The sequence below is a fragment of the Acartia tonsa genome, chromosome 12, assembly GCF_053477335.1.
Source record: "Acartia tonsa isolate MP-2025a chromosome 12, ASM5347733v1, whole genome shotgun sequence".
Taxonomy (NCBI): domain Eukaryota; kingdom Metazoa; phylum Arthropoda; class Copepoda; order Calanoida; family Acartiidae; genus Acartia; species Acartia tonsa.
The window spans coordinates 6,475,271-6,500,045 of NC_137271.1; the positions used below are offsets into that span (position 1 = coordinate 6,475,271).

The window sequence follows — 24,775 nt, forward strand, 5'->3', positions numbered from 1 at the left end:
TTATTTATATTAGGATAAAAAAATATATTCCTAAAATAAGACAGTAGTTTTGATAGACAACTGATTTTTAACTGAGCGACAAAAGGCCAAATTTAGACTAGTACTAGAAAAAAATAATTTTTTTATAGGGTTACTGCATATGAAGAAAAAAATACTTTTTAACAACAATACGCGCCGGTCAAATTAATATTTCTTTAGCTAATTTTTTTTATATTGAATTGTTCTTTAAAATCTCAAAAACGGCTAGTACTAGTATAAATATTGTTTTGCCTAGTTTGATTTGTATCACAGACATGACAATGGTCACAAGTGACCGCGGGAATTTAACCCCCCAGACAAATGACCGGTGACCGATTTTTTTTTCTCTCCAGGGGGATAAATTGGCGCAATCACAAGTCAAGAGAAAATATGCTTTCAAGATTAAAATAATCTTGGAAGCATATTTTAACCGCAACTAATTTGGCATGGCAAATTCATTTTAAAGAACTATTTAATAAATTTTCAAGAAAGTTTTAGGCTAATTTCATTTGCCTGACAAAGTAGCAGCGGTAAGATGAACAATCCTAAAGATTGAGAGAGCAATGAAAAGTGTTTTTAAAGAACAGCAATAATGTCTAAGTTTTCAAAAAAGGGGACTTTCCGTTCTTAAGAATCAAGAATGATTTATTTAACCTTTTACCTAAGACCAAATACTTAAAACGTTTTAGTGAATGTTCCTTTTTTAAAGTAGATATAAAACTCTGGCTATTATTAAGTAGTGAAATTTGCTGCAAAATAAAAACACTTACAGAAGAGAGAGCCAAAAAGGCGGCTACAATAAAGCAAAAATACACAATTAAAAAAAAATTTTGATGATTTTTTCCATGAATTTTTTCAGAAAATTAAGGTAGATTATTTTTTCCTTGAGCATACAATGTGATGTATAAAAATAATGTTTTAAACTAAAAAATAAAACTATTTATAAAATATAAAATGTAGCAGCCAAGTTTGACTTGATAAGAGCACAGCCGTAATAGACATACAAGTTTAAGACAACACAACGACATTTTTAGTATAACAGATGAATGAATTGAATGAAAAAAAAGACATTTTTTACATCTGATGAATAACAGACATTTGTAACTACATTAAAAACTGTATTTTAGAGAAAAAAGGTAGGTTTTGGGTTTAAAAATGAAAGCCAAAATGCATAAAAGAGGGGCAAAAAAGCGTAATCGCCACCACATATGATAAAAATTGTGTTAATTTTAAACACAGACTAAAAGGGACTGTGCAAGAAAGAGAGCAAGTGATTTTAACTCCAGCATTAAACCTTAAAACTGAATCTTTTTAGTTGCTTTAACTTTGTTAAGCATAAACCTAGGATATTAACCAAAAAATTACTCAGGTTCAATGCTGGAAGGTACTTAAATTTAATTGCTCTAGTTCGTGCACAGTCCCTTTTGGCGACATTTTGTGCTTTTTTTTATACACTCCCCACTTTCAAAATGTCTGTTATTTACAGATTTACATAAAGACAAGACTAAGGGCACATTTTGCCACATTTATAATAAACAAAAATGCCCAACTGTAACAGAATGTAAATGAATAACAAAGAGGAAAAACTAAAATTTCAAGACATATCTATCTATGCATGAATGACAGAAAAAACACGTCTAAGACATTAAAAATAAACTTAGTGTAAAAAAAGACAAGTTAAAAATAAATAGGACAAATTGGGGGGTGGAGATGAGCCACGTTTTGTAACAAACTTAACCAAAAAAGTGCCCTAACTCTTTTTTTCGTTGCAATTCTTTGGGTTTTAGGTTTGCTTACAAAAATGACACCCCTCCCCCCCCCCCACGCTTCATAAGAATCAATAAAAAAAAGTGATACAGGGAAATGTCACTGGAAGACCTGTATCTGAAGGTAAAACAGTGTAGAAGACCCGCATAGATAGACATATTAATACCAAGACAATGTTTAATATCAACAGAAAATAGTTTTACAGACAATAGTTTCATAACATAACACAGGTAAAGGTTTTCTTAGTTGGTTTAAAAAGTAGAAAATTCTTCAGTAGAAAGAAAATAGCTTAAAAAATTACAGGCATTTAAAAATACTATCAATATCCTCTTTGATTCAAAAAGAAATATACTGAAAAGTTCATTAAATGACATTTTTTAGGCGATCTTCTAAAAAATCCCTCCAGATTTTGCAAAAAAAATACAGAAATTTTGCAAAAAAATCTTGATTTTTTTATATATATTTTATGAATAAAAATTGAAAGTAATTTTTTATAAAAACCTTTACCTACCTAGTTACAAAATAATGACTTGGGACAAATAAATGACTCAGAGTTACAAGATATAAGGTTTATAGAATATAATATTTATATATTATTATATGCACATTAGATTTATAAAACTAGAGATACAATTGTGAAAAGACAGGATGAATGATGGTAGTAAGCATTATTATGGTAAAACAGAAAAAGAACATTGGTTCCATTTTATTATGTTGTTTATTACAGGGATCTAAAGGGATAAGACAATGACCAATAAATTGATATATATCCCCAATAATTATACGCAAAATTACCTCTTCTGTAGATTACAATTAGTGGTTGAAACGTTTGGATACTCAACTTAATGGACCAATCAATCAAAATTCAATTAGTCCCCAAAGTTTTAGAGCCAACAAATAAGAAAATACTGATATAAAACTTTGGGGACTAGTGTAATATACAGCCCAATGTCCTCTCCCTCCCTGAGTTCCCCATGCATTAAGTTATATATTAACTTAGTATTGTAATTTTATTGCGATATGGTATAGGGACGAAATGAAAAACAATTTTATGGCAGCTGTCCTACATTAATCAAAACATTACTTCAGTAGTAATGTTTTTATGTAGGGGGCAGGTTTCCTCCCACTTTAATCCATTACGATACATGGAACCTTTCAGTAAGGCGTGGGTTGGGGAAATAAAATCAATACTTCAGTAGTGATGACTTATTATGAAAATGTAATGTAGATAATTGCAGGAATCTAAAGGGATAAGACAATTGACAACAAAATGATGTATATCCACAATGATCATACACAAAATTACTCCTGTTAATAGATTAAAATTATTGCTTAAAACATTTGGATAATCAACTTAATGAACCAACCAGGATGAGAACAGGATATTGAATATATAAAATGATTATTAACAGTGAAAGGTTTAACTGTCACGCAAAAGCGTAACAAATAGAATAGGTTCCCCTGTTTTACCATTAATGCAAAGACAATAATGAAACGAGACAATGAAGAGAGAATTAATAATAGATTTTAGACTTTTCAATAGACATTTTAACTAAAATAAAATTCATATTTCAAAAGATTCAGCTTCACTTTACATAATTGGATTTTATGTTTTGAAATTTGAAAATCAAGTGTAACTAAAATTTAATTCATATTACTAAGATTTATATAATTAGATTTTCCAGTGTGGCTCTGAAATCGATTAATATCCGCTGGATTACAATCTGTTTTCAGCCATACTGAAAAAAATCATGTACAGCATCGTATTACAGACAATTTTCCAGGAATATTAAAATAAAAATCGTTAAATTAATACCATTTTAGCAATGAACAGTTCTTCGGCCCCTAGGGTCTAACAAAACTGCCTTTTGTTTTTTTAATTACCTCATAAAGCTGTCTATAATACGATGCTCAACAGTTTGTCGTTTAAAACAAATTTTAATTTTAGAATTTTAAAAAATCATGCTTATCGAAAATAAGGATAGTATGGTAATATTTAAAAGTTACATATTTGTTTGCATACATAATTATTAGTTAGTTATATTGGTATGCTTTTTTGTTGATTTTCGATCTTCAAAAGTTCACATTAACCTCTGAAAATAAAAAACCTTATATAGTTTACAATACTGCTTAAATTCTATTTTAAATATTCTTTCATACAGAAAAAATAAGTTTGTTTGTTTGGCAGTTAAGATACAGCTAAACACTTAAACGACTGAGCAGCTCACTATTTTAGAGCAGCTTCACATAGGTCATAGGTGCTACTGTCAATCGATTGAGAGAACACAAAAATCTTGTGTAAGATCCAAAAAACAACGTATCCATTCTAGAAATTCGAACCATTTACGTCAACGTACCTGAACCATTTTACTTCTGGAAAGGGTTGTTACCGCTGGCAAAGTTGAAGGCTCCGGGTACATTCTGCTGAGCAAACTGATATCCTCCCTGCAGTTCACAACAGATTATTTCATGTTTTTTTTCATTGTTCAAATATACTAGCGTCTGCGTCCCTAGTATTTAGGGATATTCGAAGGGATATAAAAGGGCGTAAAAATAGTTTTAAACCATACGACTTTTTTGTATAAAAATAAAAAAAGCCTAAAACCATCCCGGGACTTGTAAAGGAGTACCATATCGGTTTAGGGGTTAGCGAGATCCTTCATGATCATAAAACTTTGGGGACTAGTGTAAAAAAACAGCCCAATGTCCCCTCCCTTCCTGATTTTGTTACTTATTTGTTTTCTACAAATTGAACTTGCATACTGTCTCAGAATTCTGGGTAACTTTCACCATAAAGAGCATGAGCGACTAATAATGAATAATTTTGTTCCTGTTGTTGAATTTTCTTGCTCTCTCTGTCCGCCTGCCTCTGGTTAGAAAGGGTGATAACTTCTTGCAGCGCTTTTCCTGTAAAAAAAAAATATATATTAAGTACGTGTGTTCAGGTTTCATCATCAAAAAGTTTTAATAACCATATAGGCTAAAAAGGGTAGATTTTAATCAAATTTTAATGATTATTGAGTTAAAAGAAAGATTATAGCTAATAAATTGATAGTTACTGCTACTATGCCAGGCGTTAAACCTTACCAAAAGGAAGGTCTTGTTCATTAAGTCGAACTTCTTAATTGTTAAAAGGGAATAGAACTTTGAGACAAAGCTATCCGAGCTATCAATCAATTCATTTATCCTTTTTAGTCTTTTTTCATCTACATTTTAGACAAACCTAGAAACTATTAAAGATAAGCAGAAATCGTCAGACATTTTGTACCGCCTAATTTATAATATACAATAGGGTGGGTTCATATCGGAATTAGACAAAGCGGGGATATGCAACAGATAAAATTAACCTTAAAAACATTTCTGACCGAAAAAGAATTTTAAAAAAATGAGTTTTAGAACACGACCACTTAAAAATATAATTCATTACTTATTAGTATGCAAAGACGACATTCAAAATTTTTTTGAATCAGAACTATGGCTTCATGGTGCTCCCTGGAAAGGCCTTGAGGAGCTGAATCAGGAACTTTTGTCCGTTTCAAAATATCTCGTTCGTAGCTTTAGAAATCACTAAAAAATCAATTTTTTAAAAGGTTTATTGAGAATTGTCCAATTTGTAGAGGTTTTTTAGATTTTCTCAGGCTAGGAACGAGATTTTTTGAAACGGACAAAAGTTCCTGACTCAGCTCCTCAAGGCATTTCCAGGGAGCACCATGAAGCCATAGTTCTGATTCAATAAATTTTTGACTCCCATTTACAAATAGCTATACAATTGAATGTCTGGTCGTCAGCGGTTTTAAGACTTAGGATAAATTTTAAATCATCCAGAGGTGTATTATATCTATATAAATTGAGTGCAGATCCCCGCTTTGGCCTCAGAAAAAAAATGTCCAAAATCGACCCACCCTAATATACAAATCTATCAATCTAACCATTAATTTGTCTATCTATAAATCAATTTATCAATCTATAAAACGATCTGTCAATCTGTTAATCTATCGCTCTATCTATTGATCAATCTAACTATCTAGAATCCATCATACCTTGAACCTCTGAGAGGTGACCAGTGATAGCCTGATACCACTGTGGGTTTGTTCCTTGGATACCACTCAAAATCTGAAATTTAAAATAGTATTAATAAAATATGTGACTGTACCGTTAATGGATTTATCATTACTTGGATCTTACACCAGATTCTCATGTATTCTAATAAAGTGAAACTTATAGCAACTGGATAACTTAACAATCCCCCCCGTCAAACCCCTTTACCCATCCCCTCCTACTGGATGAACAAAGTGACCATTAAGTGATGTCCATGTTTACAACCTAAATTGACGACAATTTTTCAACTGTGTCTTAATATCCGCGTATATTCTATATCCATTGCCCCACCTCATCTAGTCAAGTGTCTGTCTGTCTACTTATCTATCCATCTAATAAGGTGTAATACTTACATCTCTGAAAATCATATATTCATCAATTTGCTCGCCTTCCTCTTCATCTAGTGGGGTGGTGTAGGCCTCCAAACTTGTCTCCTAAACAAAAATAAAAATTTTTATTCGCGCATTCCTTTTCTGTTGTTTCAATATTTAGACTTGATTAGAAAGATTTTAATGCTTACATGGTTAGTCTGTCTGTCTGTCTGTGTTCTGTACATAAGATATTTGGTAAAGTGTCAGCTTGATAAAACGCTATTGCTGCTATGCTATGCGTGTGGCATTTAGAGTTAAGAGGATTGCCTTGTACCTAATGACATATGCAGCTCAGTACAATTAAAATTTCTAAACAAAAGTCGTGCTATTATGGGGTTGGTTGTCTTAAATTTTAACCTAAATGTTGGGAAAGAAAATGAGACATTGCTTCCCTTGGTTTTCAGATATGACCGACATTACAGTGTCATGGACGTTAACCTTGCCCCTAGTACCACCCCTAGTTAAAATTAAATATCACATCATTTTGTGTTCGTAGATGACAGGTCAAGTAGGTAACTGTTGGCTGATTTTTTTAATATTTGATTTTTTCTTGGTACCAACTGATATTTTTTTTCAGTACACTATATTTTCATATTTCCCCTCCCCTACATATTTGTCATTTTCTCCCCCCCCCCCTCCCTCCCTCCCCAATTAGCCGAGATCCCATGAAATGCAAAATATACTCTCCTGAGTATATGACTAGCTTACCTCAAGACCATCATAATCATCATCACTGTCAGAATCCTCCTCCTCCTCATTCTGGATGGTGGCCTTCACCTGGAATCCCTGCTGGTTGCCAGCCTTAGCAACCTTCTCCTACAAAGGTTGCGTGATTATAATTTGAAATATTTCAACGGATTAAGATTTAGCTAGTAAGCAGATTGATTAAAAGATAGCGATAGTTTATCTTTATATAAGAATAACAAGATGTCTTTCTGTTTGTAGCTCAAGATCGCTTTATCTGCTGGTCCTTTATAATTATCCATTATAGTAAGGCTTTTTATGGGACCAGGGAAGGTTTATGACTATTTTGAGCGAGTAACTACATCCTTCCATGAAAAAAATACCCTCCAAAATCGTAACACAAATCATCTCAGCAATAATTTTATAATTGACTATTCATCGTATAGCAATCAATCATTCAACCGATCAAATTATCATACCTGGAGGCTTTCCAGGTAAGCCTGTCCTTCGTCATCAATTTCATCTTCATCCGAGTCAAGAAGCTCATTGTCAACACCATCCTCCTCCTCAGAAGAACTGTTGTAGTCGGATAGTAGATCAGACCTGGATAGATAAGGTGAATTATATTTCAACTAGCAGATGTGCCCCTAGCATCTAGGGCCTGCTTTATTGTATTATTTGGAATGGGTAGGTAAGAAAATAAAATATAAATATAAAATTAATTGCTGAAAACCACCCTGGGACATATGTATAATGTGAAGCTACCCTGAAATGGAGAACTCAATCGGTTCAGTGGTTACTAAAATATTAAGCTACAGACAAAAAAGACTATTGTTTTATATAATAGGATGTGTAAACCTTTTAGTTTTCTTTAAAAATCTTACTTCTTCTTGGTCAAAGATGAAAAAACTCATATCACTACCTATAAGGTTTCAGCCTAACAATATTAAAGCCTTATCGTTAAGGAATCACAATTTGAAAAATCATGGTAATACTGAAAACTAAATCATGAAAAAATGAAGAAAAAAAAACAGGTTTAGAATCGGTTCTAATCCAGCGGAAGTTGATCGGTTTCGAAGCTAAACTAAAAAAATACTTCAAAAAACTTACTTGGCAGCATAGGCCCTCTTGAGTCCCTCAAACAGCATGATAAGCGATGGCATGAGCTGTTGGGCATGCGCAGTAACAGCTGGGTTGTCGGGCATCTGCAACAGGTGGCACAGACCCAGCACACAAATCTAAATAATAAGAGATGGCATAAGCTGTTGGGCATGCGCAGTAACAGCTGGGTTGTCAGGCAACTGCAACAGGTGGCACAGACCCAGCACACGTATCTAAATAATAAGAGATGGCATAAGCTGTTGGGCATGCGCAGAAACAGCTGGATTGTCAGGCATCTGCAACAAGTGGCACAGACCCAGCACACAAATCTAATAGTAGACTTTTTAGACTACATGGCAAATCAGACACACAAAAATCCGCCAAAGTAAAAAGATATTTTTTTCAAAATTATCTCTACAACCAAAGCTACAACTGTTGATAGTTTACTATTATACGGATGAAATAAATACAAAATGAATAAATCGGGAAAATTGTTCCAAAATAAAAGATGAAATCTTTTATTTACCCATAAAAAGCTTCTCTATCATGGGAAACCAGGAAGGAGGGGATAAAGGACAGGTAATTACACTGACAACTTAAGTTTTTTTAGAACGATATCTTAGGTGCTGGTTTATATACTTAGGGTGCTATTTATCAATTTTGAAGGTTGGTTTCCAAACTTTTCATCCAATATTTACAGCTATGAAACGGGAAATCTATAGTCCATTGTCTTATCCAGGTGCCAAAGACAGATATCCTATCTTATCCAATTAAAAATCATATATTTTCTTCACCTTTCTATCATGAAGACCAATAAAGCAGTCAGTATCATGTATCCATTGTTGGACAAAGTGGGCAAACACACTGTCTCCCATCTTGTTAAGCGTGTCCACCAACAGTGCAGGGTTGTAGTACATTGCTGCAATGATCACCTTAACAACAACAAAAATTTTAACAATTTACTTCTGCCCTAACCCTTTTCGTCTGCTATCAAATTTCGTTCTGTTCTTTAGTAGGAACTCAGCTGTGTTTATGTTGCAAAATCGGAACGGGTCCGCGCCCTGCGGGCAGAGGTGCATATAGCTCGTGTTCCCTTTAATCTTTTATCCTAATGTATGACTAACCTGCAGACACATAGTTCTGAGCTCTGATGTTTTCACTTCTCTGGTCAGACGCTGTAACACCAGCTCAACAAAGATTGGGACAACCTTAACAAAACAAATCATTAATGTCAAAAGAAATTAGTACCTACATTTTAATTTGTTAAAAAAAGGTCTTGTACTATTGTAGCCATAATTGTGATCCTTAAGTTCTTAATGATATTTAAGGTTGTCTGTAGCTTAAGATTTCCAAAACTACTAAACCGATTGGGTTCTTTTCTAAGGTCCTTTAATGGATTTATCCTCTTTTATTTACAGATTGAAGTTTCGAATGGTTTTAAGCTATTTTTTCTCTACCCATTCAATAAAAAGCCACTAAATAATGTAGTTTTCTTTGCCTGTAGCTTAACTACTGATAAGATTGAGTTCTCTAGTTTTAAGAAAGCTTCAAATAGGACCTGAGTCATCTCCTGGGCACACACGCCCGCACACATACACACACACCCCTACCTCATCAATGTTCATTCCCTTGCACTGGAGCAGGATAACCTCCAGAAGTTTAGCAGCATGGCACTCAGGATCCTCTCCTGGGTCTCCCTACAAGATTAAAATTATTGGTTGAAAAGTTTAGACACTTATAATTTGGAACCAACTAATCAAACAACTTGAAATTTTTTTTTTAACTTTAAGCAATTTCCTTTAAACATTCCTTATTATACATACATAGTAAATAGTGATTTAAATCTTTAATTTCTTTCAAATCCAAATTTTTTTTTAATCAACAAGAATGAAATCCAGGGAGTAAGGGAGGGGACAATGGATCAAATATTCAATTTTTAGGAGTCTCAGACTTTGGGGACTGGCTTAAAGGGAATGTGCAAGAATTTAGCAGTTTCTGACTGAGTTTGGGGACTTGCGCATAGAATGCCGCTACTCGTTATGTATGTTTTGAATATTGCAGACGGGGAGAAGGGATAAGGGAAGTGGGGGGAAGGGAAATAAACACTCGTTGTGTTAGTTTGGAATGTAGCAGACGGGGAGAAGGGAGAAGGGAGGTGGGGCCAAGGGGCAAGGGAAATAAACAGAAAAAAAGGGGCAGTCATATTCTTGCTAGCAGCTGGCCGGGTCCAATAATCTTTTAATATAAAAATCACACCAAAAAAACTCAATATATTTCATCAAAAACAAGTTGTGATTTCCCTTTACATGACGCTATGGAAATCTATTATTCAATTAACAATCCCTTTATAATTTCCTACAAATTTATTGGATTAAACTGGATTTCATGCCCTTTCTTTGATAACTCTTATATTGAATTAATTGCCCATTGTCCCCTCCCTTACTCCCTGATGAAATCTTACCTCTAGAATAGTTTTGCACATGTTATACATGGCCAGCATGTAGTTGGGGGTGGAGAGGAAAGCTTTAGTGTCAATGGTCACATAGTTGTGAAGGGCAGGCATCATATCAGTGAAATAATCAAATCCATCCCTGTCACATTAATGTTTATACAACCATCAAATGCTTTCTTTAAGTCTAAAGATCATAAACATCTCATCTTGACCTATAAAACTGTTTTAAATGCATAAGCAAAAATCATCAGTTAATAAGGGCAAAAAGAAAAAAAAGCATAAACTTTATAAAATACGTAAGTACATACATTCCCATATAATGCTATTTATATGTTTTAGCCTTTTTTATCTGCCTGCAGATTTTATTATAAACATTCCTGTTGAAAACTGTGTACATGACCTCCAGAATTTTCCACATGTTCTCGCTCACTTGGGCAGTGGTCAGGTCACAAGTCAGGGACATGGCCTGAGAATTTTTAAGGGGTTAAGATTTAAGTACCAATGACCTCCAAGCTGTTATTTATTCATTTGTAGACGTGTGTCAAGAATGAAGGTTCAAAACTTTGTGGTAGTCTTTATTTTAGGTTTTAATATAGAAGTCTATATTTGTTTTAAGCCCCACCTATCCTCCCCTAAATTTAGAATCACACCGAAGCCAACTAAAACAATATTGGGCTGCCAAAAACTTGATAATCTACCCACTGCCGCATTATTTTAAACAATATGCAACTTTAAAGCTGAAAATGGGTCCGTAACCGACCTTAAGTAAAAAAGATTTTGATAATCCATATCTCCGGGATGTCTTTCAAAATCTGAAATCCACAAAATCATGTATCTTTTTTTCAGATTCATACGGAGATTTTTTGAGGTGCCATCCCTTTCTACAATACCTCTTCATAGAACTCCATGATGCTGTTTTCATAGATATGGTGGATGGCCTGCAAGACGATGGGCTCAAGCGCCGTGTGCACCTCGGGCTTGTCCTCCATCACGTTTAGGATGGTCTGCAGGGTGTTGAGGAGACCCATGGCCGTGATGGCCTTCTCGTCGCCGCTGTCTGCGGTCGCTAGCACCTTAAAAACCGCCAGGTTATACTTTCCTCTACAGTTTTTTGTGGGTGGGGGCCCGGGGTGGCGGGGAAGTTGCCAGGGATCTAAAGGGATCAGACAATGACTAATACATCTCCAATGATGATATACAAAATTATCTCTTCCTTAAATTACAATTTGTGGCTGAAACGTTTAGAAACTCAACTTACTGAATCAACCAATCAATTTTTAAAAATTGTTTCCAAAATTTTTAAGGAAACGAATGAGAAAACATTATCTATAACTTTTGGGACTAGTGTAATCAAATGCCCACTGTCCCCTTCCTTCCTGGGAAATTGCGCTGTAAAACTAATGCCCCCCCCCTCCAAAGAAGAAACTTACATGTTATTTTTATATAGTAGCTTTACAATTTGAAGATGGGTAAGATAGAGGAAGGAAGAAAAGAATATTATAGTTAAAATGAAGAATGTTACAGAAAATACTATTGAGAATAAAAATGAGAATAAGATATATAGTTAAGGACCTTTTCATTTAAATGTTTTACAATCTGCGATAGAGAAGAAATAGAAGATAGAAATCTCTTATTTCGCAAGTGTTTCACTCATTCTGGCTTTTGACTACGGCTTCTAAATCTAATTTATCCTCTGGATTAGAGCCGGTTTATGGCAATACTGAAAAATAGTGTATCGTTTCGAATTTTGGACAATTTATCACGAATAATAAAATAAAAATCATAAATCAATACCGGTTTAGTTGGTCCGGGAATTTGGCCCTACAGGGCCAACAAAACTACAAATAATCCTATAATTTTTCAGTTCATATCCGCGAAAAGTTGTCTATAATACGTTTCGATAACAGTTATTTGGATGGATTGCATAGGAGTGGCCCATTTACCATTTACGAAATTGGAGATTTTACAGGAAATGAAAGGAAGACAAAAGTTTGTTTGAAAGTTATATTCACCACCTGGGCAAAGGTTCCAACAAGATGTTGACAAATATCGACAGCCACGGGCACCAGCTGTTCTGTGTAGGTACACACTATCTTCTGCATCACACTTGTCAGATCCTCGTTTTCTGTTTCTCTAAATATTTTTGTTATATCATATAGGGATACAAAGAGAGAGGGGACAATGTGATGTTTATTACACTATTCCCTAATGTTTAATAATAATGTTTTCTTATTCGTTGGCCTAACAACTCTGGGGACTTTTATTGAATTTTGATTGGTTGGTTTATTGAGCTAAGTGTTCAAACGTTTCAACCACTAATTTTAATCTACAGAAGGGGTATTTTGGTATAAAGGGTGTGTGTGTGTGTAAAAAGGGGGTGAATGTGGGGTATCGTTATTAAGGACCCTTTGAGTTTCACTTTATTAAAGAACATGAAAATCTGGTGTAACATTCAAGTAATGATATATCCATTCCCATAGCACTAGTTGATCAGTCTAGTATAGTACTGTTCTTGGAATACAACTCACATACCTACAGGATTTCTATATTTGGGGTGTGACCGTCTTTATACCTGATAATCTTAAGAAGCTCAAGGGTAATTTCTCTAATCTGTGGTTCCAGGTAAGGTCTAGCTTGTTCTCCCTTGCTGGATAACATCATCTGCACAGCAATGGCCGCTTCAACCTAGATAGAAACATGGTCACGGCGTGGAAAGGGTTTTGCCATGGGGAGTGAGCCTAGTGCCCCAAGAGGCCTTTAAGCACTTGAGGTGATGGGGGGGAGAGGGGGGGGGGGGGGGTAGAATTAGACCTCCCAATTCATTATTTAGCAAGAATTATTTTTCATGGTAATAATTTTTTTCCAGGGGCGATTTCTCTTTAGATTTTGGTTTACCCTCCCTCAAAATAGTTATAAACCTTTCCAATCTTATGAGAAGCTATATTGTAAAGGACAACAATAACGGTTACCTATCTATCTAACATACCTTTACGGGGGGTTCCTTATCATGAAGAAGGCTGGTAACAGTCAGCCTGAATGCTTCCATGAGAACTTCCTTATACTTATACTTTGCTTGTCAAGTATCTATCTATTTGCCAATCAATCTATCTAACATACCTTTACGGGGGGTTCCTTATCATGAAGAAGACTATTAACAGTCAGCCTGAATGCTTCCCTGTCAGCCTGAATGCTTCCCTAAGAACTTCCTTATTCTTATACTTTACACTTTACTTGTCAAATTATCTATCTATTTGCCAATCAATCTATCTATCTAACATACCTTTACAGGAGGTTCTTTATCATGAAGAAGGCTATTAACAGTCAGCCTGAATGCTTCCCTAAGAACTTCCTTTTTCTTATACTTTGCTTGTCAAGTATCTATCTATTTGTCAATCAATCTATCTATCTAACATACCTTTACAGGAGGTTCCTTATCATGAAGAAGGCTATTAACAGTCAGCCTGAATGCTTCATTAAGAACTTCCTTATTCTTATAGTTTGCTTGTCAAGTATCTATCTATTTGCCAATCAATCAATCAATCTATCTATCTAATATACCTTTACAGGAGGTTCCTTGTCATGAAGAAGGCTATTAACAGTCAGCCTGAATGCTTCCCTAAGAACTTCCTCGTTCTTATACTAAGCTTGTCAAGTATCTATATATTTGCCAATCAATCTATCTATCTAACATACCTTTACGGGGGGTTCCTTATCATGAAGAAGACTATTAACAGTCAGCCTGAATGCTTCCCTGAGAACTTCCTCGTTCTTATATTTCACATCGGAGAAGTAGTGAAGCACCCAACAAGCTCGGGCCCTAAAATGAACATTGTTTAAGGATTGGCCTTCTATTAAAAATGAAAGAAGTGTCTTTCTGTCCATTGGTAATAGATAGACTTTACCTTAACATTAGGATGTTGGAATATATTAACGTCCTATCGATTTTAAACCTTGTATGAAGATTTCTGTACTGATAAGGTATTTCGAAATTATTTTACAAAGTAATCCATAGATTCGATATAATATTTCAAATTTCTTTGACAAAGCTTCTCTATTTCAAGTATTTAAAGGTAAGTACGTTCACGGACCCTCTGTATAATCTATCTATCAATCAAATTATCTAACCTGAGATGTCCCTGCGGGGCCTGGAACTCCCTGAAAACAATCTCCACCAAGAATTTCTCCATCTGTTCTTTGTAGACAGGTTTCTTCAGCAGGATGTCCGCCATAGTACCAATCATGTGTAGAGCTCCGTCCTTCTGGCTAGGATTCGTTCCTGGCGTCTGAGAAGAAAAAATGTGATCTTACACTATGCATAAAAAAATATTAACTATCCTGTGTATTGGACCAATCTTTTTCAATAATAAAAAAAAACATTATGATTGTAGTACATTAATGCTTGTATACAAGGAAATTAATCCTTTTTTTAAAAGATTTACATTTCAGTGGGGTAAACAATCTCAATTGGGTAAATAACTTTGGGGGAGGGTAAATTGGCTAGCTTTACCTCCCCCCCCTTCCCAAAAAAAAAGGTATAGTCAGTATTATTCTGTGTTGGATTAGTTTCTTAGATAAAAAAACACAATAAAATAATCTTTGTAATGACTCCAAAATAATACCTGAATAATTTGAAGTAGGAGACCCATAGTTTTCTGGAGCATTTCCTTCCTTTTCTTGCAGGCAGAGTGGAGCAGGGACTGAGCCGCTGTTACAGGGGATACAAAGTCCTGAAATGGAAAACTAGGTTGTTTTTGTCCGAAGGATGTTACAAAATAAAGCTTAATATCTCAATCAATATGATTCGACTTTTAATACATTTTTATCCAGGGGTGAATATTTTCCAACCTAGTTGAATTTCCTATCCTTTCCCTTACCTATTTCTTTTGCCAATTTATTGTGGAATTATGGAAAATATAAACCATGTTTTATCCAGATAAACGAAAGAAGTATTTGACCATTCATGCAGACATACAAACCCTCTTGTATGTCCAGAAAATATTATTTAATCTTAATTTTAGCCCCATTGTTTTGAGAATTCAATTAAAAATAAATACCACGGCTGTTATTACACTAGTCTCCATAGTTTTTTTTTATAACGTTTCTTATTTGTTGGATTTACAACTTTGAGGACCTATATTGGATTTTGATTGGTTGGTTCATTAAGTTGAGTGATCTAACGTTTCTACTACTAATTGTAATCTGCAGAGGGGTAATTTTGTTTATCATCATTTGGGATGTACATCAATTTATCAGTCATTTTCGTATCCTTTTAGATCCCTGAACCACATACTGTGACTTATTTTAAAAAATAAAACAACTACACGAACTGTACTAACCTCAAAGATATCAAACTTGATTCTTATGTATTCATAAGGATCAGTGTCCCATAGCTCAGCATCCTGTTCGCTGTAAGACATCAAGGGGAACACAATATCCTAAAATAGAGATAGAAATATAGAGAATTTAGCACCCTACTTGCTGCACTGTAAGACAGAAGGTAAGGAAAATAGCCCAAATCCACCCAAAACATTTAAAAAGCTTTTCTAAAAATAAAAGTTATTTCCGATACCATTACCCTTAAGCAAAAATCATTAAACTCTATATCATAGGATTGATATTAACGAAAAAATAAAAAAACTTTTTTTTCTCTAAAGTGTAAGTAATGAATGAAACAAAAATAAAAGGACAAATAAATTCTTATAGAAAAATGAAGCACCTGAATAATTTGAAGCATGTGAGGCTTGATAAGCTTCCAAGAGTGGGCATGACTGACAGCAGTGTTGATATAGTTCAATGCTTGCTGGATAACTCTGGAAATAAGCATTCTTGTTAATAGTCTTGTATCATATGAATTGGTATAGAATGCGTATTTATTGTGATAGAGGATTTTTGTCGTTTATTTAGGTTGCTAATATAGTTCTCAAGATATTGGTCAATGCGTTCCTCCATGGTCAGGGGATGGGATGGGGTAAAGTCATAAATGGATTTTGCGAAAATCTCTTAAAATACGCAACGAATAGGTATATCTTTAAAAATACCTATACCAATAGTTTTAATATGATCTCTAAAACGGCTCAATAGACAGGGCAAAAATACATTTTTGCAACCAATTAAAAATTAGGCCTTTTTATCAGGGGTATAGTGTAGTATAAAAAGAATCTTGGCTGTTTAAGATATTTCACCCCGCCCTCCTCCCCCCTTCCCTACATACTTCTTTTCTAAAATCTTTAATCTAGCGATTAGGAGATTAATACCATCAAGATATCTCTTTAATCTTGAATTGTCTGCCCACCCTCCCCACACCAAAAATTTTTTCTACCTTGAAGAGGTGTAGATATTTTGTCTGTACTGATCTAAAACCTTGAGAATGGCCATAAGTATCCCGTGGGAGAAGGTCTTGAGGTACCATTCTGAAAATTCCTTGTACTCCTTGGTTACACTGCCAGGAGATCCGTACCTGGCAAGGATAGCAAAAGATAGAAAATATATCATCAGGATAGAAAGTTAGCAAATTAATATTGAAAGATAGATAGTAAATTAAGATAAAAACAAGAGAGTCAACTAATGTGAAACATAACATACGTTCAAGCAACTTGAAACCCCTTTTTTAGATTAAATAAAACAAATGAAAGTTTTTGGGCCAACGAATTAGAAAACATGGTTATAAAACTTTGGGCACCAGTGTAAGTTAAGGTCCAATGTTCCCCCCCCCCTCTCTCTCTCTCTCCAAAAGTCATAATCTGAATATGAATTCCGAAAAAACCTCATATTTCTAAAATAAATAAACAAACCTCTCAAAAAGTCTGGTAAGAGTATGCAGGGCCCATTTCTTCTTTTTCCACCAGATCAACTCTGGTCTGTCTTCAATATCAATCTATAACAAATAAATATTGAATTTAAAATAGATTTATTACCCTAGATGGTTATTCAGACACAATAATACTGCTATTTCCTCGGGGAGAAAGAACCCTTCCCTCATAAATTTTTGTTGTTATAAACAAACACAAAATAGGGGGTGCAGAAACCCCTTCCACACCTTGGGGCGAAGCCCCCTGATAACTGATAAAAATTATCCCCCCCCCCCTTTTTTTTGTTACTTTTTAGTAATAATCACTGAAGTCTAGACGTTTATTCAACCTGGGATAATTGTACCAGAAAGTAACTCTTATAACAGGATTTTTTGATATCTCTATAGCTTTCGGAACGATTTAATATATAAACTCAAAGGGCAAAGGCATTAGTAAATCTAAATTGCAAGTATAATCTAAGTCTATCGAGAAACCATACGGACAATAATCTTTCGAACAGTGCAGGGTAACGTATATTAAAGGAAAAGAAAATTTTTGTAATATTTTTGTTCATGACTTACTGCATACATAATACTAATAGTCGTATCTATTGTCTAATATGCCAGAACTCAAAACCATTCTCTCAGACATCAAGCGGATTCCAAATAATTTACCTGGAGGGTATGAGCTGGAACGTCCTGTTCAGTAATCTGCCTCATGACCTCCATCCATTGACCGAAAACATCCCTATACAAAATTAAAGTTGAAACTATAGGATGACATAATAATGTAGCAAAGCATAAAAAAATGGATGGACAAACGGACAAAGTCAGTTGTAGAGCAGATGTTCAGTGATTATAAAAACTAAAGAGAACATATGATCATTAATAATTATAAAAATGTCTGGTATGGTCACTTTCGTGACATCGCCTCTAAATGGGGTTCGTCGTATTTTCAAAGTAGCTTTACTCTTATTTCTAGCCCCGACAGGGGCCTTTAACCCTACCTACGGGGCAATTAGCTAACCTAGCCTAAAATAACCTATCAAAAGCTACTGTGAAAATACGACGAAACGCCCTTTAATAGGTGATGTCAAAAAAGAGACTATAACCAAAATGTCTTTTGTAGCATTACCAATACCTAGTAAACAGACTGACTAAAAACGGACATTAATCTGTAAAACAGATAAAATGAACAACTTACTTTGAGATAAGATCCAAGGGTAAAGAGTATTGGGTGAGGGCAAAGTAGATCTTAAGGATTTGTTTCTGAATAGTCACAGAATCTTGACTGTCGTCTGGTAGCAACTAAATATTACAACATTAGTTTGCATAAGGGGGGGGGGGGGGGGGGGGTTAATGCAACCATCTCGTAATCAGTGAGAAAATGACACTTAGAATTCGGATTTCGATCCGAACTTTTGCATGAGTAATCCTTGGTAGGTCTATTTTCCCTAAATCGAACAAAAAGTTGGAAAAGTAACGGCTAGTGGCTCAGCCGTTCAGCCGTTTTTTGCCTATTTTCAGGGTAAATCCATCATCAATTACGTAGGAATCAACTTTTTAAAACATATTTTTGGTTTAATTCATGTTAAATGATAGCAATAACCAATTTTAAAACTTCTAGTACCAACAGCTACCGCCTAGAACCGTTTGATAGCGTTTTGGAGTAGAAAAGAGTATTATGTTGAGAGAGGTTTCGTGACTAATATAGATATCAAACAAATGGCAAAACAGATGAGCCGCCAGCCGTTACTTTTCCAACTTTTTGTTCGATTTAGGGAAAATAGATCTACCAAGGATTACTCATGCAAAATTATAGATGGAAATTCGAATTCTAAGTGCCATTTGCTCACTGATTACGAGATGGTTGCATTAAACCCCCCCCCCTTAGCTTATTCCTTTATGAACATAAAAATAATGATTACTTTCCAGCTTCCGCTTCAGTTGAAGGTTTTAGAAATAGGTAGATAGACAAATAGATAAATAGATTTTAAGAATTATAGATAAATAGATACCTGACAGATTAGGTTATAAATCTGAGGTAGAAGCATGTTCATAGCTTCAGTCAAAGGCTTTCTTTCCTCAGCTTTCTTATATTCAAAGTTCTTTGTAAGTTGATACAAGCAGAGCAGAGAACCCAACCAGCCTAAAACACAAAAACTTAATTAAGAAAACTCGTTAAAACATAAAATGTCTTATGAGCCACAATTTCAAAATGTGAAGAAAGAGCGGTAGAACTACCGCTGCCGCCGAAAATCAATTTATCCGCCAATTTTTTATGTTGCTATTTCTTGTCAATTTAACAATTATGAATCATTTGAGACAAATATGTTTTTCTGTACCTAATTAAAGCAAATTTCAGTTCTGTAAGCCTTTTTTTGGTTAAGTTAATTTTTTTTTAGGTTTTGTATAACCGCCCACTCTCCCCTTTCAACAATATTGAATCAAAACAGACAAAAATAAAAATATTATATTTAAATAACAAAAGCATTCTTACCCTTAGGGTCAGGATTTTGAAGATAGATGGATATTTTCTCAACAATCTGAGGCCAACGGCCAGGGAAGTCATGCTTCACAATCTGACTTACACACACGCAAAGCTGGATCCTGTATTACATTGGATACGTAAAATTCTTTTTATATAAATCTAATTAACAAGTTTCTGTTTGATAGTCCTTTAAGACCTCACTAACCACTGAACAAATTCTGTTTTCTACAGGGGTGTATATTCTGCACAAGATTTATTTTTTTTCCCCTGCTACAAAATTTTTTTATTTTTTTTCCCCCCTAGATTTTTCTTAAAAAGTAGGGGGGGAAATAGAAAAATATTTAAAGAATTCTATATATTATTTATTTTATCCTTCCTACCACACATTTTTTAGTTTTTTTTAACCAAGGAGGGGGGCGAAATGGAAAAAATGTTTTCAGTTTTCTTAATTTTTACATTTTTTTTCCCTCCAACCACTTATTTTTTATTTTTTTTCCCCCCCCCTGAGCCGGGGATCCCATGCAGAATATACACCCCTGGTTTTCTATTTTTAAAAAAAAGTCAGCTACATGTCGAACTTTTTCTGAAGTCCAAGCTGTGTGGTAATAATTTAAATGAGTTACACCTATTTTAAGCCAACGCTTTCCACTTACTCAGTCTAATAAGGTCATACAGTCTGTAATCTCTATAGTCTTTTGTAATGATCCGGTTTGGAGTGATATCCGACCTTACGACAAACTTTCTGGTCAATCCCAAGGAGAGTGAGAGGAGGTAATGAGCTGTTTATTACACTAGTCCCAAAAGTTTTACAATGACATTTTCTTATTCATTGGCTAAACAACTTTGGGGACATTTAATGGGTTTTGATTCGATTAGTTTAAACAGTTAAATATCCCAACATTTCAACCACTAATTACAATCTAATAAGGGGTAATTTTGTTTATTAACAATGTACATCAAGTTATCCGTCTTTGTCTTATCCCTTTAGATCCCTGGGTCAATCCTCCTTCCTACCTGATTATGTCAGGCGCATGAACGACAGCATCAATGATGTTGTCCCTGATCAGGGCTCTGTCCTGCTCGTGGATGGCAAATGGTACCGGGACTCCAGGTCCCTCGGGCTCACGGTCCTTCCAGCTTTGACTAACCTAAACAAAAATATTTTAAAATAGAGGGGTAGAGACACGACGCGAGGGATGTGGTGTAACTGTATAGTCATAGATAGCACACATGGAGAAAAGCTTTTTAAAACTTAGAATAATATAATAAGAACTTTAGGTTGCATCATTTATGTAATTTATTAGGATGCTGAGATAGTTATTCAAGGAAAACTGCTAGTCTGACTAGCAGAAAAGTTAATAGAATTTTTGTTAGGTGTTAAATCAGGGGTGTATATTCTACATGGGATCCCCTGCTCAGGGGGGAGGGGAATAAATAAAAAATAAGTGGTTGGAGGGGAAAAAAAATGTAAAAATTAAGAAAACTGAAAACATTTTTTCCATTCCCCCCCCCCCCCTCCTTGGAAGAAAAATTAAAAATTTTGTAGCAGGGGAAAAAAATTTTTTGTGCAGAATATACACCCCTGTGTTAAATCCCAAGAAATTCCAAGTTTAAAAGAAGGGATCATTTTTATAAGTTACCTAATATAAGGTTAAACATTAGTTGTTTAAGAGTTTGTTTTACATGCATGACATTTAATAGTCAAAATTTCAGCGAAGGTAAGATAAAAAAAACTTACCATATTTTTGAGGTAGATAACAGCCGCCTGTCTGACGGGCTGTTCAACCTCTTGAGACATGACGATCTGCATCACTACAGGCGTGAACCCAATTATTTTGTGAAGCTGAAATACATAGATAGATGAATTCATAGATTCAAATAAAATATGGATAAATATTAAAAACATTGGACTGTAAAAGTTTGATAATCCAGTTCTCTCATACAACACTAAAAAATGGGGATATTTCATCTTCAGTTGGTTCAAAATATCAGTGTTTAAATTAAGGGTGGACAGAAGGACGAAGGGAATTATAGAGCAAATGTTCATTCGTCAACAAAGAGGAGAAGGAAATATTCATAAATTCAAAGAAAATCACAAATTCTGGATGCTCACTGGTACATGGAATCTTTACCATATATTTCAGCTATCTATCTCAAAAAGCAGCTGAGAAATTCCCGGACGGAGACAAAATTAATTATAGAGCAGCGTAGCAACTAAAAAACAAGTGTCTAACCTCTGTCAGCTTCTTTTCCGCCTCATTCCTGAGGTTTGGGTCGATGGTGCCCTTCAACAGCTCTGCTATCGACTTTATGTCCATTTTATAAGAGTCTGAAACTATAGGACAAAAGTTAAGTTAAAGCAAAAATAAATAAGTTAATCAAGACAAATAAATAATAAAATACCTATTGCAATGTAAAAATAAAAATCAAGCATAAAAATCACCAGATTGCTAAGTTTCTTATATCAAATTATTTTATTTGTTTATTCTTTCTTTTGCTGTTTTAGGGCCACGTCAACCATTTGAAGAACACCTTCTCTAGTTTGGTTTCCTCCGATGAATCCTAGAAAAAAGCCTATCAATTTTGAAGCGCTACTATTCAACTTATTTTCCATTGCATTATATAGAGAAGCTTTTCTATATTAGGGAAAGGCCTGTCTGTAACAGATAGCTTTCAAATTAGGTTGTCAGAATAGTCCTGTCGATTTTAAACTTGGCCTTATGATTCGTATAACCTACAATTTAAAAAATGCAGCAATTATATATTTCTATTTCATGTTAAAAATGTTATTTTTTAATGTTTTGATCAATATACAATAAGTGATATTTATGATGCAAATTGTTTACGGAAAAGGCCTCATGAGACAAGGGACAAAGCCATTATCAATATGAATATTGATATATTGACAGATTTTTTAATGTTCGTGTATTTAAAGGGGACTATTCCAGAACGAAAGCAAGTGATTTTAAGCACCTTCCAGCAGTGAATTTGAGTATTTTTTGGTTAATATACTAAGTTTCTGTTAAATATAGTTATATCAACTAAAAAACAGTTTTATATGCAAAAACCTTTAAGTTAGCTGTGCTACAGTATGTAAGCTTACCGCTTGCGTGGACGAAGATACAGCCAGGAATTTCAGATAATTTTGATAGCTCCTCATCCCTCACACCTCTCCAGGCTTCTGGTAGGCTCAACCTAAAGGGATAGTTAAATCAAGAGAGTTTCAGTCTAGTTCCTTCAATGGGTTACCTTTATTTACAGGGGTTTAAAGAGGAGTATATCACGTTATATTGTTTGAACACATTTTATATGCTTATATATATAATCATACCTTATTAATACCGCTACTAGTCAGTGATTCTCGCAACTGGCAAAATAACCATGATCCCAATTCCACCCCCTTTATCTAATCCGGACCAATAAATGAGGTCCATAATAGCAACATAAATTAATTATAAATTTTACCCCGTTAATACATATAATCCACGTATTCTGTATCCATTTTATGAATACTGATAGATACAGGGTGCGGCACATAAATCCGGACAAAATCTAATTTTTAAACAAATGAACATAAAATCGTCAACTTTAAAGATTTTATTAAATTTTAAAAACTGAGAGGCAGAAAAGGTATATGACTATTAGATTATTCAAAAAAATGGCCGCCAACCTCAATCACCGCCTCTACCCACCTCCTCAACCGCCGGCAGGTCCAGGTCAAAATGTACCTGTCCAAGCTTGCGTAGTTCTCCTTGATAGTGGCAATGAGGGAGGTCTTTGTGGTATGGGCACGTCTATTGGTGCATGCTTTAAAGTAGCCCCAGGCCCAAAAGTCCATTGAATTAAGATCGGGCTGCTGGGAGGCCACATTTCCTTAGAAACGTGAGTAACTGCAGGATCCAAATTCGCCCAACTTTCAAGCTACCCTTAGACACGGAGGCTCTTATTTGGACCACATTTGAGCTAGAACGACGTTCTTTACCTTTTTAAAAATGACATGAAGTTTCAGCTAGGGTTGTCGGCGCAACCCATGGTCTAAAATGAGTTTTAAAGTTCAATATGGGTCCCTGAAGTCAAGAACCGAGAAATTTTCACGAATTTTCACGGTTTTTGCCCTTTTTTACATCTAAAAATCTGCCCCGTTTCATTTTGCTGGAGTACTATGGCCAAGCCATTTCAGATAGAGTGCTCTAGTCTTTTCTAGTGTCTTACTTATGTATCTAACAGTATCCCCAGCAAGTTGCATACCTCTACCTCACCTACAGATAGGCTGAGGTCAGATTTAGTGGGCCCTAGTCGAGAATCCAGATTAAACCACCGGCGCATTTGGAATCTGCCTTGTTGTACATATGCGGGGCCAGCTCGTTGAACACGTTCATCTTCGTCCAAAGATTTTTTTGTGCTAAAAGGTCATTACCTAAGCTTTTTATAGTGGGGTCAAACGTCCTGATTGGTCAAGTAGTTTTGACACTATGGCCGTTTAAAAAACGTCCGGATTTATGTGCCGCACCCTGTAGATAATCTAAGAATGAAACCTGTTTTGAAATGTGGATGTTGATATAGGTACACACTGAACTCTCCATTTTCCAGATTGATCCGCATAGATCACGTAATACAACTGACCCTCAATATCTAAAAAGATACATTATTATGAAAGATTTTATTACTGTTAATTGACTAAAATAGACTATTTACTTACTTTAAACCAGTCAAAAAAAATATTTAATTAATTTTGACTCTTTGAGTGATATATTATATAATATAGATACTTCATTTTTCAGAGATAAGAGAAAATAAAGTCAATTTTTCTCTTTAATTCTTTAATATTTCTATATTTCTAACGTAAGGACTATTTAATTTTATACCTTGTTCTTTTTCCAGTGTTAATAAATGCTCCTTCCAAGGCACACCTCCCTGGGTAAACTCTAATACTTGTCCACTTGGGTGCACCTTAAAAAACATATTTTTTCTTGTAATCGTTCGAAACCCTTTGATTGAACATACGA

The 24,775-nt window shown here is 34.7% G+C and overlaps 2 protein-coding genes across 37 annotated transcripts in view; both read right to left on the reverse strand.

Annotated features, from left to right (window-relative positions):
* msk (importin-7 msk) lies at positions 1–22,111 on the reverse strand. Of its 36 annotated transcripts, none has more exons than XM_080178869.1 (36): positions 22,004–22,111; positions 21,508–21,612; positions 20,784–20,917; positions 19,779–19,888; positions 19,297–19,427; positions 18,483–18,586; positions 17,954–18,026; positions 17,283–17,365; positions 16,811–16,948; positions 16,208–16,301; positions 15,828–15,926; positions 15,111–15,218; positions 14,617–14,774; positions 14,185–14,308; positions 13,064–13,176; positions 12,504–12,624; positions 11,382–11,564; positions 10,868–10,957; positions 10,501–10,629; positions 9,650–9,736; positions 9,164–9,247; positions 8,834–8,971; positions 8,049–8,176; positions 7,418–7,541; positions 6,963–7,070; positions 6,237–6,317; positions 5,826–5,898; positions 4,615–4,692; positions 4,143–4,229; positions 3,793–3,878; positions 2,297–3,422; positions 1,897–2,026; positions 1,503–1,627; positions 789–1,098; positions 271–563; positions 1–71 (listed from the first exon to the last, which is right to left on the reverse strand). In XM_080178869.1, exons 1-29 carry the CDS (start codon positions 22,085–22,087, stop codon positions 4,153–4,155), a joined length of 3,159 nt encoding a protein of 1,052 aa, XP_080034995.1. In that variant the 5' UTR covers positions 22,088–22,111; the 3' UTR covers positions 1–71; positions 271–563; positions 789–1,098; positions 1,503–1,627; positions 1,897–2,026; positions 2,297–3,422; positions 3,793–3,878; positions 4,143–4,152. The 36 variants fall into 36 exon arrangements, with proteins under 36 accessions (XP_080034995.1, XP_080034996.1, XP_080034994.1 ...); XM_080178870.1 differs by having other exon boundaries at positions 1–103; positions 789–1,122; XM_080178868.1 differs by adding an exon at positions 13,478–13,523 and having other exon boundaries at positions 1–563; positions 789–1,627; positions 14,231–14,308.
* LOC145333664 (MYG1 exonuclease) overlaps positions 22,105–24,775 on the reverse strand; it is a 13,838-nt gene continuing 11,167 nt past the window's right edge. The window contains exons 10-13 of the mRNA XM_080178873.1: positions 24,635–24,719; positions 24,305–24,401; positions 22,873–22,964; positions 22,105–22,331 (exon numbers count right to left, since the gene is read on the reverse strand). Coding sequence (XP_080034999.1) covers positions 22,252–22,331; positions 22,873–22,964; positions 24,305–24,401; positions 24,635–24,719 — 354 coding nt within the window. The 3' untranslated portion in view covers positions 22,105–22,251. The remainder of the gene's footprint in view (positions 22,332–22,872; positions 22,965–24,304; positions 24,402–24,634; positions 24,720–24,775) is intronic.

Excerpts from the sequence above, each read along its gene's own strand:
- msk (XM_080178868.1), bottom strand. The coding sequence starts at position 22,087 with ATGGACATAAAGTCGATAGCAGAGCTGTTGAAGGGCACCATCGACCCA. Across the intron at positions 20,918-21,507 it reads TTATCTACCTCAAAAATATG|GTTAGTCAAAGCTGGAAGGA; the intron begins GTAAGTTTTTTT and ends ATTTTTGTTTAG. Across the intron at positions 13,177-13,477 it reads ATAAGGAACCCCCCGTAAAG|GTTGAAGCGGCCATTGCTGT; the intron begins GTATGTTAGATA and ends GTTTCTATCTAG.